Below are 18,365 nucleotides of genomic sequence, written 5' to 3'. Positions count from 1 at the left end.
TTCGGCTACATGAAGAATGAAACCAAAGTTCACACTTCAGCCCACCAAGTTTCCGGGCCACATCCACTTCGAATTACAGCTCCCACTTGCAATGGTTTGAGTTAACGACGAGGCTCACAAAGTGATTTGTATGAGAGAGATGGGAGCTAGAAAACAATTATTTTAGTAACTTTTCTCTTACAAGCAAGAAAGAAAGAAAAAAACCCAATTATTTTATTAAATAAAACAAAAGAACAGAGAATTGTTTCTCAATCTCATGTACATATGTAATATGGACATGTGTATGGGCTGACTATTTGAAATTCCTTCAAACTTATTAAAATAATTAGTTTCCCTGCAATTGTACCCTACTTCATGCAATCCATCTTGATATCCTTACTGTAGCTCCCCAACAGGTGCCTCGTTGAGCCATAGGAAGTGAATGAAGTCATACAATTTTGCACTTACACTCACCTGCTAAGCAGCAAAGGTCAAAAGTTTCAAACCATTTTTCTAAGAAGCAGTTAATAGTAGCAATAGTATAAAAATTGATATATGCGAAAAATCTAAGTATGTACTACCTTGTATGGTGTTGGGTTCAGTCTCCTCATGTGGTCGGGACGCATTTGCTCGAGTTGTTCCATGCACCGTTTCCTGATGTCCTTAAGAGGTGGTAAATCTTCTTTTGCTTTATCTTCAAGAAACAAAACTTTGAGTTTATAAATTGTTTAGACACTAAACAAAATGCATTATCAGTCACAGGCTGCATCCAAAGTATGTAGCTGATAAAATGCTGATGACCCTTTCTTGTCCTCCAAAGACAATTTGCAAGTCACTAAATACCAAGACTACAAACCTAATATTTTGATTAAGTCCTGAAGATGTAAAACATTATTTGCACAAGAAAAATGGTTTTGGACCAGTTGGATGTCAGAGCAAGATCGGTGGATACTATTCTAGGAAACTTTCCCAATAAAAAGATGCACATGTGCATGCACACACACAACTTTGTGAAGAAAAATAGGGTAAGGACTCAAAAAGTCAAAATCATTTATTTGATGCTGTTTATCATTAAAGATCATCACATATTCCTAGGCACCCACCTGACGTTCCAGGCCAGTAACACTTCAGAAGCTCCTCAACACGCTGTGGCACCACATATGCTCTCTTAGATTCATTGAAAGGGTGACGACAAAGGATTCTTTCTCCAACCTGTATGTTAGAAAAGACACAACATGAAACCTTCCTGCTTACAAGATTCAATATGGGGTGTGCTGTAAGCTCTTATATAGAATTGAAAAGGCAAGCAATAAAGAGGGTACATAAGAAAACAAGTTGCAATCAGGCTATATAGTAGTCAATGCATTGGTAACTCTGACCAAATAACTCAATTAGTTGAGCCTTAAATCCAAATTAATTGAACATGGCTATTTGTCAATCCTATACAAGGTCATATACTCAGGAACACCTTCAAAATGATTCAAGATCATAAGATGTGACTATTTTTACATTTTCTATCAACCTACTGCAACCCTTCTCTATCCCAGATTAGGGCTAGCAGTGTAAAAATTAAGAAACAAAGCATGACACAAGTGGAGTCAAATTGAGTTTTTTACTTTGACTGCCACCAGGAGGGAAGTTCAAAAAGGGAAAAAAAAATCAGTGAAAATATTTATTATTAGAACAGATTTAAAAATGAGGCAGCCACAGAACATTGTCATTATTCCATCCCCTATTATATACCAGCTCTTTCATTTGGAAGTCCATGTGTTTGTTTCAGGGTACATGTACATCTCCTGAACTGCTAACCTCTCAATTCTACTTATGGTCTTCCCCACCCCAAACACTGCTGAGTGCTGAGACACTACCAAATTATCTACTTAATACACCTGAAGCAGAGGTAGCAGGTTACGATTTTTCTTTCCCTTTTTTTAACAGTTTTTCTACTTGTATAAACTAGAGACTACTATACAATGTGAGAAATTTTAATTACAAATCAAAAAAAGTAAAAGAATAAAAGCAAAGAACTGCATCATCTATAGGTAACACTAATGCTTCATAAAGGAAAGTGTAGCTGGATGCAGTATTCCTCATCAAAAGTTCAAAATTATTCATATTTGATAAAAGGATTCAAATCATAAAATATGTATGAGGGTGTATTTTAGCCACCCTTATCAGGAGGAGAATCAAGATAAAACATATATTTAAGCACCATCAGACCAACTACCCCAGAGCATGGCATGGTAGATTAATTCTTCCAATTTTTTTTCCACACCAAAATAAAAAATTGAATTACTTGTTTGAAAAGGAAATGAAAAAGAGACCTTTCTTATTGCATTCCATTCTGTTACTCCATAAGACCCAATAAAGCCAAAATCCAGAAGTTGACATGGTGATTAAAAAATATTCTCAGGCTGCCTAATCCTAATTACAGCTCATATGAATCATGATAAAAGAGTACATGTATATGCATGACAAAACCAACATCTATTTACCAAGAAGAGTTGTAATGTATACAATATAATTAATATGATAAAAACACACACACAGGATGATTAATGGAAAGACCAAGTTGACAAGATACCTTTGGGGATGGCTCATTTTCCCCCGTCATTATGTCTACTAGGGGATAACCTTCTTTCCCATACAACCTGAAGCACCGTTTCTTACATGGAATAGAGACCTAGAACCAAATAAGAAAAACATTAAGAGGTGAAGTAGATGTTCTCTTGAGATTTCTTGACAGCATGATCAAACCTTTGAGACATCTTCAGAAAGTTTAATGCGTGGTTGATCATTTATCTCAACGAGCTTGAAAACACAACCTAAAGCAGGTTGAGCAAAGCATGTAACCAGATGGGTTCCTATTCCAAATGCATCAACCTCATGACCCTGCACAGAGAACACAATTCAATTTTGATATAATTTGAATCTAGATATAACATCCTAATTCAGCAAACACTTAGGATGCATAAAATTTTGGGAAAATATTTTATTCTTTTTATTTATGAGAAAGGAGGTGAAAAGAAAATATAGACAAGAAGAAACGTAAGAGATAGAAAGGCGTAGAATCTGAGATAAAAATAAATAGAGATATCCTGGGAAAGATTGAGACATGAGAGAAAAATATACAACATACTAAGCTGAATTGACATTCACTTGAGCAAGCTATGAACTATTGAAAGAACTTACGTGTTGAATGTGCGAGTATCAAGTAACTACCTGCTCAGGTGAATATCATGTATACACGCATTATGAGCAGTTAAAAAAACTCTCCCTGCAATGTTTTTCTATGGGAATTGAGCTTTTTGAGAAAGTATAGAATAGAAGTGATCAATTTGTCAGGTAACTACAATCTTGGTTCAAAAAGAGATTACAACAGTAACATTTCTCTAGGACTTTTCAGGATCTAAGACAGCTTTCTGCATACTTATAACATAATGGGATAATAAGACAACCCAGAAAAACCAGAGCTATGGGTGAGTATATTATAATGAAATCAGCAAAGGACAACAGCTAAATGTATCGTTTACTCAGCATGCTAGCTGAATGAGATAACTGCCTTGCAACACTCTTGTCAATGGAGAGATCTCTGTTGCTTAGTAGCATATCATAATCTAATTTGGTCATCCTACTTGGAGCAAAGATGAAATACAGAAAATTCTAAACAGTTGAAGACTTCTATTATACAAACTCTCTCAGGGTTTTGCATGCATTTGGTACAGATCTGAGACAATAAGTGAATATAATTTACTTAAACCAAATTGTTTTAAAATCAATACCTGTTTGTTTAAAGCATCTAAAGTTTCCTCATTGAGGTCATTACTAGCTGTTATTGCTGTCTTTCCAAAACCAGGCACTCCAAAGTCGTTCTCAATGGCAACAAAAAACTTCCGGGCCTCGCAAGACAAATATGCTAGGTCACCAGAGTCCAACCTAATCCCTGTTGCTTTGTACCTGCACAGCACATCATCCAAATTCATACTAGAAATAGAAATATTTTACTATTCACAAGGATCAAATCACTGAAGCAAGGAGTCTTCAAGATTTTAAGAACATGAAGTCCTTAAAACTGCAAAACAATACAATGTCTGGAAAAAAAGAAAAAAGAAAAAAGAAAGAGAAAGAGATAATAGCAATATGGAAAAAAACACATGATATGAAAATAAATTGGCTCATCAGAAGCAGAAGTATAGGCAGCTTGCTTGAAGGAAAACTGTAATTTGCAATGGACAAGCAAAAGTGCATTACTTTCATCCCAAAAAAATTGTTAATTAAAGCCTACACAATGGTTAAGAATGACAAATGGTGAACCAGTAACCATTTGTTTAATGGTGCTGCCAATAAAGTACACCCCACAACAAAGTAGTCTTTTCCTGGGGGAGTCTAGATTTTTTTGAGGAGGGGAAGGGTGCCATGGTTTGGTGGCCTCCAGGATACTTCTGAATCACACCCAAGGCATGCTTGAAAATAAAGTTGTAAACTAGACAGTTAACTCACCTTGAGATAAAAGGAACGAACAGTTTTTACATGCTTAATGTTTTCAGCACTACAATTTGTCTTTAACCCCTTGGAAGGATATGCACTACCACATTGTCTTCTAAGATTAAGCCATTTTCTTGTTTCCTTCCTCATTTTGCTTTGAAACAACATTACACAAAAAATTCAACATTTATTTCTTTGTAATTACCCACCCACCCAAAGGGTCTTGAACTCACAACCTTACCCACCCACCCAGAGGGTCTTGAACCCACAACCTTACCCTCCACCTTACTCATATAAGAGGAGGAGGTGTCATTTGTGCTAGATCTCACTGGCCAAATTTTACATTTGAACAATGGAAGTCTGACCATAATCTTTGAAACAATTATTGTTGTAGTCATCGTCATCTTTTGTTATTGTTCTCATTGCTGTTACTACTATTTGATCTCATTTGTTATTGTACTGATGGTTCCAGTTCACCAATTGATTTGTTCAATTTTTAAAGCAACAAAAACATTACTCCTCAACTAAAAGGGGATGGATGGAGTAACAACTGAAAAATGAAAGATATCTTCATTGATCGTGCTCACATCAAGAGATTTAATATGTGAATGCGCATCAAAACCTTTCAGACATACCCCAGATCACTAAGTGCTAAAGCAACTGCACAAAAGTTTGGGATCCCACTCCTGATAACCTGGCACAATGAATGTCAATGACATGATATTAAATAATGGAATTTTAAACAAGTATATACAGATTGCAACTAAATGAAGTATAGCTGATAAAAGAGTGGAAATCGTAGTCTTTTGACATGAAAAACAAAAGAACATATAGCACATATTGACCAGTATTACTATCCACAAACAATAGTACAACCAAGAACTGAGAAGTAGCACTTTATACCATTGTAAAATTCAAAGATTCAATGTAGTGACTTTTTTGAAAAATAAGTTAGAAAAAAAAAAAAAAAAACTTAAATATTAACAAATATATAGTTGTCCAAGCAAAACTTGGTGAACCATTAGAGTCCATTTAGTTGGGAGGATTTTAGAGGATGGAAAATGGGAAAGAGATTAAAATTTTTGTAGGTTCTGTATGAAGGAAAACTTGGAGATTGGAAAAGGGATGGGAGGCATTTTCCATGTGGGCCCAAAAAATTTAATCCCCCCAAAAATGGAGAGAAAAGAGGAAGGAAAATAGGGAGAATTACAGTTTTCCCCCCATGTGAATACAATATATTGTTGTAATAAATTTTAAATACTATGAAAATAATATAAAAAATAGTTTCTTACATAATAGAGGTATTATGGTAATCAACTCAATTATTATTTCTTTCATTCATTCCCCTCTCCCCCCCCCCCCCCCACAACCAACCAAACAAGGGAAAGTTATATGCATTTTCTCTCTTACAGCTTTTCTATCCCCTCTACCCAACACTCATGAAGGAAAACAATAATCTCTACTTTCCTTCTTTTCGATCCTTCTAGTTTCCGATCCTCCCTAACAAACATGACCTTAAGATTTCACACACCATAGTCATCAGACTAGTGTGTGGGACACAAAAAGTTCAAGATCTCCTTCAAAAGATTGGGACCAAGTTATAGAGCTGCCTTTGTTTTTTTTTTTTTTAAGAAGAAGAAGGTGGGGGGGGGGGGGGGTGATTTAGCTCTTACAGACAAATGCAACATAGTCCATATCTTTAAACAAAAAATGACCAGCCTGAGCACCCAGTCCAGCCAAATTTGATAATGAGAGAGAGAGAGAGAGATGGAATGAGGAAGGTTAAGATTCTAGGTCAAGCATCATCTACAACACATAAAACTTTGAAAGCAGATGCTAAAACATGATGAGGAAACAAGGCAAGATAGGTAGATCTCATCCACATTATTTAAACATCTGAAGGTAATTAGCAAAATTTTCACTTACATCATATGTGTCTACAAGAGCTAAAAAGTTATTAGGGAATGCCAAGGCATATGATGTGAAAGCTGCTAGCTCGCTTTGATTTGTCTCACCAAATGCTCCATGTGATGAACCTGACCACTGCAAAGCAAGCACAGATTTTAGTGTTATCATGATTTTAATGAATTCATAAGGGCAAAACAAAAATATTACTAGCAATATAAGGTGGTATAAAATTCATGCATTACAAACTATACATGCATGCATGTGCAAATATGGGACATCATCTAAAAGAAAAACCATAGCATATACTTTTCTAATAAGTAAAGAGAAATAAAAAGAAAAGAATCATAAAACCAAAGTTTATACGCTCTAAACTCAACAAAGCATTTACATCCCAGCTGCACTAATCCTATTTTTGCCACACAACTCTTTCAACTTCACATCCTTTACTCAACCATATCTCATCAGCGTTTTCTCATCACCTCAAGGGCTCAACCAATGCCCCCCCCCCCAACTAGTCTACAAAATTGCATCTTAACCTAAATCTATCAGACGCAATTGGTATGTATTGAAAAGTAAATGATGATGCCCAAGTTTAATGCTCGTACAAGTAATAGCTTAGGTGGTAGTTCAAAATAGTAGTATATAAACTGAGCTCTTCCTAACTAAGCAAGAATAACATGGACACATTGATAAACCATATAATACACAACAATGAAATTTGATGGCCAAAAACTATACCTGAATTTTGCTTAACCATTTCTGGACTAGACTTACAAAATCCTCACAGATACTTGACCCATCACTGCTATGAAGTGATTTATCTATGATCTCATCAGGGCTCTGCAAATCACTGAATTAATCAGACAAAGAATGGCTTCATGTGTGAAGGTAGACATAAATCTACGGCAAAGTAATATCATTTTTAATTGGGGAAAAAAAATCAACCACAAAGTAAACATATTTCTCAAAGCACAAACTTGGTATAATCAAGTTTATGTACATCACATCAAAGTTTACTCTTTGCAAATGGCATAAAAAGATGTAATGAAATCCACTGCAAGAAATACAAACCATAAATGAGCTAACAAAGGCATGGGAATGTGTTCCACGAAGTGGTATTCCAAATAACTTCCCAGCTGCAACATTGCTGTCAATAAACAATACAGAAACAGAGAAGCTGTATCAAACATTAACTCAGGTCAACAGCAAAAGCACTGAAGAAAATAAAGAGAATGAGGCTCTAGTAATCCCCAAACTGAGCAAAAAGGGGGACATTTATATCTTTTCTTTTCCTCGAGTCAATCTAGCCAGATGAGATTTAATGGTCAAATAAAAACATTTAGCGAGCTAAGTCAAAAAACACGACGATTCAAAAGAGATTACTGTTATCCCTTATTCAACTCTATGAATTTCAGTGAACAATTTACAACAACATATTTTACTTGTGAGTTTACATGGAAGCATTAATTTCGGGATCAATTAAATTTAATTATACAAATGCACTTCATCATTTGAAGAAATGCAAACACTGTTAAAATAAACACAAAAATTATGATGTTTGAGACATGCATTGTTTAACCAAATTTATCATCCAAAAATTTAGGAGTTGATTTGGAATACAGAGGTGTGAAACTTAGCATAGACAAGCAACACTAAAACAGTGTATCATTTGACATATACCATAGAAAGTATGTAAATTCTGCCGAACTCCAATAGGAAACATATATTGATGAAAAATATTGAAGTTAAAAATGCAAGTAGTGATAATTTCATCTGATACTACCTTGTTGCATCAAACCCTCCAAGGTAGCAATATTTTGATGCCCCTATTCCACCATCAGGTCCCTACATACAAAATTTTGACATCCTTCTGATTAACATAAACACAGATAAGCACTTCAAAACAAATAAAAACAAATCAGCAACCTGAGCTCGTCGAAGCCCAAACTCAAGAAGTATTTTTGATTTTCCAGCAACAAATCGATGCCTTGCAGCATTGGTAGCAACTAATGACGCATAATTAATAAGATTTAAAAATGGAGTTTCCAGCAATTGAACCACCTGAAAAAGCAGTATTATGTAAGACATATGTTGTCTTGAGAAGAAATTAGCATTGGAACATTTTTTAATTAGTAAAACATCTTGTAATTAAATTCCTATTCTATCCTTGTGAAATTTGCATTGAAACATGACATGAATTTTATGAAAAATGTAAAAATGTGGAGAAAACCAGTTTCATGGTACTTACAGCAACAGGCCCTTCAACTCTTAGCAACGGTACTTTTGGGAAAACAACTGATCCCTCTGAAACAGCATATACTTCAACATCAGAACAGTCAATTTCTCTAAGATAGTCGAAGAATCCATCCTATAGTTTATAAAATAGAAATGGATTAGTCAGCCACTTATGTTGTTGCTAGGATTCATGGACTAAACACAGCACCAAAATATCTCAAAATTGCATTTTGAGACTACCGCCAAAAAGAGATCATGAGTTTCAAATCTTCATTTTGAGTTCTTTCTTATCAATCTGGAGATTCACCTGATTTTATATTACTACTGAGGGGAACAAAAAATGTAATAAAATGATGTGCAAAGGTGAAGAACAAAAACAATTGGAAAACTAAGATAATGCAAGGTAAAGCTCCTCCCAACCATTGTTCACATCCAAAGCACTTAGAATCTCCAGATAGTGGCACCTATTAGGTATTATGCAATTAATGCGCTTCACAAACTATGATAGCCTAGCAGCACAATCCAATAACATTTATGTTGAATGATGCACTGCTTTGCATGCTTTCAAAACTTTTAGCACCACCAGGAAGACACTGTTGTTCTTTCTTGCAACGATTCTGAGAAAAACATTAACTAACAATTATGTTGTTCTACACAATTATAATTATGCATAACTTTTGGCATTTCTCCTTTATCTACGCATAAATATATGTAAAACCCACCTGTTGTTCTTAGTATGTCAATAACATGAAAAGGAGAAAAGATTAACTCGGCTCACTTCATACGTATTGTAAAGGTAAAAAATGCCAGTCTTATATGTATAGTCTATAATACTAATAATAGATTGGTATATTATTGAAAGACCCATATAGTTACCTCTACTGAATTAAAATCAGAATATTATACCACCAAGGAGTTATATAATGTAGTTTACCTCACATGAAGGAGGTAAGGATTCCCGTACAAAAGCAATCTCCTCCTCTGTGAATTTGAAAGTAGAAATGAATCTTATGCATTCTTCTAAACCAGCAAAGATCGTATATTCACCGCCAAAGGGGTTTCTCCGAAAATATAAGTCAAACCTGAAGGCGATAGCCACACCATATGGAAGCAACAACAGAATTATCGGCTTAGGGACAAAGAATATGAGATGCTAATGGCAAAGTGGGGCTTCTTGAAAGCTTCCAATAACTAACTGATTAAAAATCCATTTTTCACTTGAAAAAACCCTTCTTTAATCAATCCGGAATCCAGTCAAGTGGGGTAAATACAAACCATTGATTTTAGCAAGAAATTAGACATGTGTTATTCAATTGGAAAAGAAAGATTCGTTACTTAACGATAATTGACAAATTTTCCACACCCAAAAACCAAAAAATTAAGTTACTATGTACATGGTTAAATTATTAGACTTTTCAACATAGCAGTGGAAATGCTCAGTGTCTCTCATTCTAAATAGTCAACCCGCAACTTAAATTTAAATAATCAATTAATAAAATCTCTATCTTAAAAAAAAAAAAAACAAAAAACAAAAACAAAAACAAAACACTAAAGCAAGGTTTAAAAATGATGGATTAACTAACGGTGAATTTCAAATTTATAAATTAGTTTGTACAATACTGAATAGAATAAATCCACTCAAACAAACACATTAACAACTTTCTCTCCTTTTGGCGGCTTAAGCAGTTCGAGAATTCAAAATTTCAAATCTTGGAACCTAAACTTAATAAATATGTCTTCTTCTTGATTTTTTTTTCCTAGGAACCAAACAGAGCATAAGAAAAGAAAGAACTTACACGGCTCGCTCGTTGTGTTTCCCGGCTTTCCAATAAGCGTAGAACATGGTGAACTGGTATTGATCTGTGAGGAGAGGCGTGACCATCGGGTTGGTGGGTCCAACCCGACCCGAGTGCGCTCCGTTCGGACCGTTCGTTGTCGCTCTCTCCATTTCTCTCTCTCTCAACGATTCCTAGGGCTTGTTCTTCTCCTTCTTCGTAGTAGTTGTTGTTGTTGTTTCTTGCTCCTTTGTCTTGGTTTTTTTTTTTTTTGTGGGCTTTAAGGTTTATGCGATTTATCTATGTATTTATATACATGTGACCTTGTGAACGACTTAGACTGTGAAACGCGAACGTGAAAATCACGGAGACACGAACCATAGAATAGACGAAAGGAAAAACATGGGTTTGTGCCTTGAAGTTCACGGTGCGAGTTGTTGGGAGAGACAGTTAAGAACCAAAAACATAAATTTAAAAATAAAAAAAAAATTTTTTTTCCTTAAATTTTGTATGGTAAGAACAAAAAAGGTAGTACAAGGTCTGATGTGGCTGAGAGTGATCCTAGTCGCTCACGTCATCTTTTGCGTGTGATGCACAGCCTGCCGTATTTCTCTCATGGACCTTACATTGCATAGAGTAAGTATATTGTGAGAGAGGCGCATGTGCCCATATCTGACATGTGGGTCGATCCATATGCCAGCGAGACATTAGACGCATGTGCCTGTCTCGTATAATCATTTATTGGCTTTGCTTGTTTTCATTTTTCTTTTTTTTGAAAAGTACAAAAGTATATTTATTTAGCCATAAGTTCAATGTACATGAACTTGCTTTTAAACCAACTTCCTTAACCAATGATGATAATTTATAATTTATAATTTATAATATCACTCTTGAATATTCTTAGCTTACCAACTAGTAGTGAGTCAATGCGAGGTGCAAATTAATTAAAGATTTTAATATAAAGATTTTTTTTTTTGCAAATTCTTTTGAAAGGCTCATAACTTTATTAAGATGAAGATAAATTTAATACACCACAAGTCAATGTTGATTCAATAATAATTGGATCCTCCTCTACTCAAGCTACCTTTTTGGTTTCCCACAGTGTTTCCTCAAAACTTTCAATCAGAGACTAATCACTGTTTGCGATGGGTGGACCCATAATATGGTAAATCGCTGGCCCATGGAGTTTTTTCAAAGTGTTGGTGTCCAGACTTGAACTAATGAGCTTCTAGTCAAACTCAAGACAGTCACTTTAAAACCGAGTGCCCAACCACTTGGCCAACCCCGCTGGGTTTACTCAAGCTACCTTACTATCTAATCATTTGGCATATTAACCTAAAATATGCACCGGTTTATTTTCTTCCCTCCTCACATGGGACACTTAACACATAAGACTATAGGAGTTTTATCCTATTAAAAAAAAAATTGATAAATAAACTCATTAAAATAAATAATTTTTTAAAATTCTTGAAATTTGTTGTAATATAATTTTAGTTGGTGTGGAATTTTAAATTTCTTGAAACTCTAATAATATAATTCCACTTAAATTTTTATTTTATATTTAAAGTCTCTAATATTATTTTTGTCATAATTAAAATAAAACTATTAATAACTACCTTAATTACCTATTAATAACTACAATGATAATTGACTTTCATATTTAGAAAATAAATAAAAGACTATTAATAAATAATAACTATCATAATTATCACATTTTATATATAAAAAATAATAATTAAAAAAGAAGAGAATTTATACCAAAATCCACCGCAGCTCAAAAACAATGTTGTTGTGAAAATTTTGTCATGTCTCTAATTTTCTCAATCATATTTCTAATAATTATTTTTTGGGATGATATTTGAATGTGCACAATACAACTATAAATTTCGGTAGAGGCTTTCATATCAGGATTACAGAATTAACTTATCATTTTTTTTTTTTTGAGTGGAAGCAAAGAATTGGTAAATGTGTTTCAGCATTTATTTTATTTTATTTTTGATATTTTGGTGTGTCAAATCCTGGCCAGGTACCATTGGCATTTTTGTTCTTTGTATCCGTTTGATACGCATTTTGAAAATTTAAGCCCGTTAGACACGTTTTGACTCCCTTGGTACATCTTCCTGGACAATTTACCTTAGATTCTACAGTTTTGAATCAGACTAATTTGCTTTTGATTCGGAATTTCTTTCTTCTTTCTTTGGTCGACAACTCAATTGAATTTGACTAAGCTTATGACTTCAAAGATTTCGAAACATTGAATTTCAACAACATTTTGGTGTACACTTTACTCCATAATGGACTTTATAATTTTAGTTTTTTCTCTCTTAAAAGCAAAGACCTCGTTTTTATTTTATTTTATTACAAATAAACAAAAACAGGTTAGACGAATCAAACAAGCTTTTCCAAAAAGTCATGTATCTATCCCACCTTGGGGTAGAAAGACGAGTTCTAAGACAGTAATCCTAAAGATTTGGAAATTGGCAAGAATCGAGGAGATTATGGCAATCCACAATAGAAATTAGTGAGAAATATTAGGAAGCCAGCACATCAAAAAGATAACATTCCTTTTTTTAAAGAGATTTGGATAAGTGACAATTAAGAATATCGTATCCATCTTCAGCTGAAATTAAAACAACAATTAAGAAGATCGTATCCTCTCAAGTCAAAATAAAAAAGAGAGAAGATCATATCTATCTTCAGCAAAAGTCAAAACAACAATTAAGAAGATCGTATCTATCTTCAGCCGAAGTCAAAACATATGAGGGTATATTTTAAGATAATACTTCTAAGTAGTAGTTATTTCCTACACATAAACCACCCTCCTTGATTTGTGGGTAGTTATTGAAGGAAAATAATTACCACCTATTGTCTACTAATGAAAGATTAAAGTCTACAAACAAATTCTTTCCAACAAATCTTTCAACAGTGTAATCCTCTAATTAAGGGAGATCAATCCATGTTCATAGGGAACCCCTACTATCTAGGAGTAGGTTCTTGTAACTTAATTTAGTAGGCTTATCAATTAGGAGTAGGCCTTGTACTCTAATCTTTGTCAAATTCAATTTGTACTTGTGTCATATCGTTTTGTGTTCTATTATAATCAAGTGACATTGTATTTGTGGGTTTCAGTTAGCTCAACTGGTAAAGTCTCTGATGGTTGTATAAGAGATTTGGAGTTCAATCTCCGCTTACACTAAAAACTGATTGGTGTCTTAGACTTATGATAAAGAGCTATCATCAAGAGCGGAGGCCATAAGTTGAAACTCTCTAAAAAAAAGTGACATTGTACTTATGTTATTATAATATCAAGTGAGTTGTATTAATAGACTAAAATGCATATTGCATTCTTTATGTTTGACTAAAATTCATTTAAGTCCTCTAACGTTACTTTCATTTAATTGAGTTCTCTCTAAGTTTCAAATTTATTCAATTAAGGTCTTTCATTTAATTCTCTCACTCCCTTTGATAGCTTTTGTGCATGTTTAAATCCGTTGGGAAATTTAGACCCCGATTGATAGAATTAACAAATTTTAAACGCAAGTTGTTAATTAGATTTATTATGAATAAATTTTGTTAAAACAAACCAACATCAATATCATGTCAAAATCATGCAATGAAAAAGTAAATAAGACCAAATATGATGACCCAGGAAAACCAATGAAACAAACTAGTTTTACAGTAAAAACCTGGGGGGAAACCTTCCTGAAAAGCAATCTACTATAGTAAAGAGAAGTTTTAGATCTAGTACAAAACCTTTGTCCCTCGACTCTATAATTCCCGTAAATGAATTTACAGCAGAAACCTTCTACTACTTCAGAACCTCTGAACTCTTCAATATATGAATGCCACATTTTTCTTACACGGATCCCAGTACGTGATTAAAACACCAACTTGAAGAGGATGTTGGTTGCAAAGTTCTTTACTTCACAACAATGAAGATCAAGAAGCACTTGGTTACAAAACCCTAAGGTGCAAAAGATGTAGTGGCTTCCTTCAGAGAGAATAAGGCATCGGTCACCTTTTTCATGTGTTTTCCTTGTATTCTCTTATGTGACGGCTTTTAAAATAAGCTTTATATATGTCTAAGGTTGTGAGAAAATAAACCTTACACAAATACATAAGTATGAGCCGAAAATCAGATGTGAAAAACTGCTTTTTGTATCTGTTGCGAGCTATCGAGAACTATTAAGCTTTAATGAATCAGCACTTCTTCACTTGCGAGCTATCGAGAGCTATCGAGTTTTAATGAATTAGCACTTCTTGAATCAGCATTTCTTCACTTGTTTCTTGGACAGATTTGCATGGTTTCAATACTAGACTTGAACTCTTGTTCCTTGAAGTATTAAACCACCCCTAGATTATCCAAATACATGTAAAGTGCATTTTGTCAAAGGATTAGCCAATTTCATAATGACATATGTTCCTAACATGATTTACATATGTCCTAACAATCTCCCCCATTGGCAATCCGTGAAAAAACCACAACAAACAAATGAATATATGAGAGAAGTCATAAATTACTCAACTCATACTCACTTGTTGAATATAATAAAATCTATCCTAACACAAACTCTTGAAAAACTTTACAAGAAGAGAGTTTATGGTAAAAAAACTTTGACAACCTGTATTTCTAAAACACTTTAAACAAAACTCATCATGGCATCTTAATGTGAAACAGAAATAATAGATTGCATACAGTAAATAAGAAACATGTGCATAAAAAAAGAAAAGAAACAACACATGTAAAGATAGGTGAAGAAGACATACATCATATATATATATATCAAAGATAAGTACAATGTATGTAAACATGGTCACAAGATTGGTGTACAAGAAGAAGAAAGTAAGCACTTCCCCTAACAAGATAAAACACATCTCCCCCTTACAAGGGCATGTATTTCTCCTCCCTAACATGTAGAATCTTAAAAAGAAACCACATATTCTTCACAATTTCTCCCCTTTTTGTCATGATTGACAAAGGGTACAAGAAACTAGAAAGTTTCACCTAAGAAACATAAAGATGATCAAAGGGGTACAAAGAATCCATATAAATGCATGAATGTAATGAAACAAGATACTATGGATGACAAGACAATAGAAAGATGCAAAACATGTGAAAAAACAATGCATGCAAGAGGATCTCGACAAATCGAGAAACTGTCGAGTAGCTATCGAGTAGAAGCCAACTTTAATGGATTGAACAGTTATCGAGCATTTATCGAGCAGACAAAAAGTTTCTCGATGGATCGAGAAGCTGCCGAGCTTGATAAAAAATTTTTTTTTTCAAAGAGAAGAAAAACACACAAAAAAAGATTGCAATCAAGCAAGCTACTCAACCAAAGATCCAAACAACATTTTAAGCTTTCAAAAACATCTCTCAACAAGAAAAATGTCAAGCATTTAGATCCAAAACACACACACACACTAAATAAGTCTAACCAATTTTATATTTCAAAAACAAGTCAAGACAGCTTAGTGAGCATACAGTAACACATGTATTCCTTGTGATGGTCAAATCACATTGTACTTGCATATGTATCAAAAGTAGCAAAGAATATTGCGTGTTGTGTGTGAAAAATATCGCCAGATTGCATAAGTGTCTTCATGTTATGACGATTTGAGATATGAGAAATCACTTTAACTCACACACAATTGTAACTGTTTGATGGAGACTATCACTTTCGAGGTACATCCTATAACTCTCACATCTCCTAGAATACACGCTTGTAATCATATATAAAGTATTTGATTCTTTTTGCTTTTTACTTTTCTTTGCATATTTTTTTTTAAGCAAACCATACATGGGTATATAAGAGAGAGAAAAGAAATACCCAATGATGTTAAGCATTTGACATTCTACTTTTGCTATGCCAAAACATACAAATGTCATTTCATGATTGGCGAGCAACAGTGGTGAGATGGTTATTTATGCATTTCTCTTAGAATTTTCTTGTCATTCCCATTAAAAAGAGTGATATGAGTGTTAAGTATAAGAGATTACTTAATCTTACTCATCACAAACACGAGCCACAAAACTTACTTGCTTAGTTGTGTGTAGAGATACTCATCTAAACTACAAAAGATACAAAGTTTATAAAACTTTGTTTCAATGGCCATCCAAGGTACACAAGTACCAATGTACACAAAATACACACTGTTTTGTATTTTTCTGATTTTTTTTTTTAAACAAAACAAAATAAAAACTAAACAACCAAACGAAAACAGACAAACATGATGAAAGCATGAAAGAAAAATGCAAATGCGTAAAGGCATGATAGAAAGGTGTAGATGTGTGAAAGCATAATTCCAAAAGCAGATAAGAAATCAAGCAAAGAGAGTCCTACTTTAGATAGAAAGAATTAAAGCAGAGGGCAAACAGAAAAGATAATTAAGTCTTAGGCTCCTTTCTCACCCACACAACACGAGTCGTTAGCCGTAAAGATGAAAAGACACGTGTCCTAGTATGTCTACTAAAGGACATAGAAGAATTATAATTCTCCTGAAATTGAGTTAAAAAGCTCAAGACTTTTAATAACTCTCCAAACAAAAGTGTAGGTCCTTGAGTGAAAACCTGTGACCGTTTGGACATTTTCTTTGAGGATACAACTTAAAGCAATTAGGACGAATGTGTCCAGAAATACCACAATGGTGACAAACATGAGGTCTAACAAAGGATTTAAATTTAGCCAAATCAGTTTTGGATTTTATACCTTTATCACTTTTCTCAGATTAGGGCACAAAGACAGTCCTTGATCCAGAAGCCATGGAAGAGGAGGAGTTGAAGGAGATCGCATATCCTAAGCCAGTCTTGTTAGAACTAGGCTTTTGAGTACTCAACACCTCATCAAGCTTTGCACTAGACATCCTCTCTATTTGAGTTCTAGCTTGACTAAGCTCAACTTGAAGATTCTTGACCTTCTCTTCTAATAAGATGTTCTCCACAACAAGAGTCTCAACCAACCTTGGAGTCTCATCTAATTTGACCAATAGATCAGCTTTTTCAATTTTTTCCTCATTAAACTCTTTTCTACAGTGATGAAAAGTCTTTTCAGATTTTATGAATTCAGTGTATAGTTTATCATAAACTTCTTGAAGGGTAAACTTCTTGGGTACTTCATCATCAGAAGAATCCTCATTATCACTAGCACTCTCCACAGTCACCTTATCAGTTGTGGCAACAAAATCCATAAAATGACTACATTCATCCACATACTCATCAGAAGAGCCATTCTTAGTATCACTCCAAGTAGCAACCAACCCTTTATCTTTTAACTTCTTGGTCTTTTCTTTCATAAGGTTGTTTGGGCACTCTATCCTCATATGACCAAAACCTTTGCACTCATGGCATTGGATGAGGGGTTTCTCATTCTTGCCCTTCCTAGAGGATTTAGATTTCCTAGGAGGTTTACCCTTATCCTTTTTCCTAAATTGAAGAAGCTTGATAATCTCATAAGTTATGAAGGTTAGATCCTCATCCTCATCCTCATCTTCATCTTCATCTTCATCTTCACTTTCATCTTCATCTTTAGAGTCCTCAATCTCTTCCTCTATACCCTTAAGAGCCAAGTTTCTACTCTTTCCACCTTTTCCCATTAAACCTAATTTCATCTCATAGATTTGAAGATTCCCTACAAGCTCAGTTAAAGGAATTTGATCAATGTCCTTCACTTTTTCAATGGCAGTGATCTTGGCATGGAATCTTTCAGGTAAGAACCTAAGGATTTTCCTCACAATTTTGAATTCTGCTATAGATTCTCCAAGATTGAAGGCAGAATTCACAATATCCTTGAGTTTAGCATAGAACTCATCAAAGGTCTCATCCTCCTCCATCCTTATTTCTTCAAAACTACTAGTGAGTCTTTGAAACTTCACAGTCTTTACTACCTTGGTACCTTCATACGTGGTCTCAAGAATGGTCCATGCTTTCTTGGCAACTTCCGTGGATGATATTTTCTTGAATTCCTCATTAGTCACCCCACAAAA

At 34.2% G+C, this 18,365-nt stretch overlaps 1 protein-coding gene across 2 annotated transcripts; it reads right to left on the bottom strand.

The window, feature by feature from the left end:
- Window positions 1–191: 191 nt before the first annotated feature.
- LOC115994792 (nicotinate phosphoribosyltransferase 1-like) lies at window positions 192–10,848 on the bottom strand. 2 transcript variants are annotated; one of them, XM_031119056.1, is made up of 15 exons: window positions 10,404–10,848; window positions 9,542–9,689; window positions 8,621–8,740; window positions 8,299–8,433; window positions 8,156–8,217; window positions 7,444–7,519; window positions 7,111–7,212; window positions 6,391–6,507; window positions 5,100–5,158; window positions 3,762–3,936; window positions 2,737–2,871; window positions 2,564–2,662; window positions 1,083–1,191; window positions 561–673; window positions 192–456 (listed from the first exon to the last, which is right to left on the bottom strand). In XM_031119056.1, the coding sequence occupies exons 1-15, from the start codon at window positions 10,553–10,555 to the stop codon at window positions 376–378; spliced, it is 1,683 nt and encodes a 560-aa protein (XP_030974916.1). In that variant the 5' UTR covers window positions 10,556–10,848; the 3' UTR covers window positions 192–375. The 2 variants fall into 2 exon arrangements, with proteins under 2 accessions (XP_030974916.1, XP_030974917.1); XM_031119057.1 differs by having other exon boundaries at window positions 192–453; window positions 10,404–10,847.
- Between the last annotated feature and the right edge of the window lie 7,517 nt (window positions 10,849–18,365).

The sequence above is a fragment of the Quercus lobata genome, chromosome 6, assembly GCF_001633185.2.
Source record: "Quercus lobata isolate SW786 chromosome 6, ValleyOak3.0 Primary Assembly, whole genome shotgun sequence".
In the NCBI taxonomy this organism is placed as follows: Eukaryota; Viridiplantae; Streptophyta; class Magnoliopsida; order Fagales; family Fagaceae; genus Quercus; species Quercus lobata.
Note: the sequence above shows the minus strand (reverse complement) of the source record. Positions and strands in the feature narration are given on the sequence as shown.

Bases quoted from the DNA above. Each gene is read 5' to 3' on its own strand.
- LOC115994792 (XM_031119056.1), bottom strand. From the start codon at position 10,555: ATGGAGAGAGCGACAACGAACGGTCCGAACGGAGCGCACTCGGGTCGG. The intron at 2,663-2,736 runs GTTTGATCATGC...ATTTGGTTCTAG, and splicing joins TTTCTGAAGATGTCTCAAAG to GTCTCTATTCCATGTAAGAA. The intron at 457-560 runs GTAGTACATACT...TTTGCTGCTTAG, and splicing joins TGAACCCAACACCATACAAG to CAGGTGAGTGTAAGTGCAAA.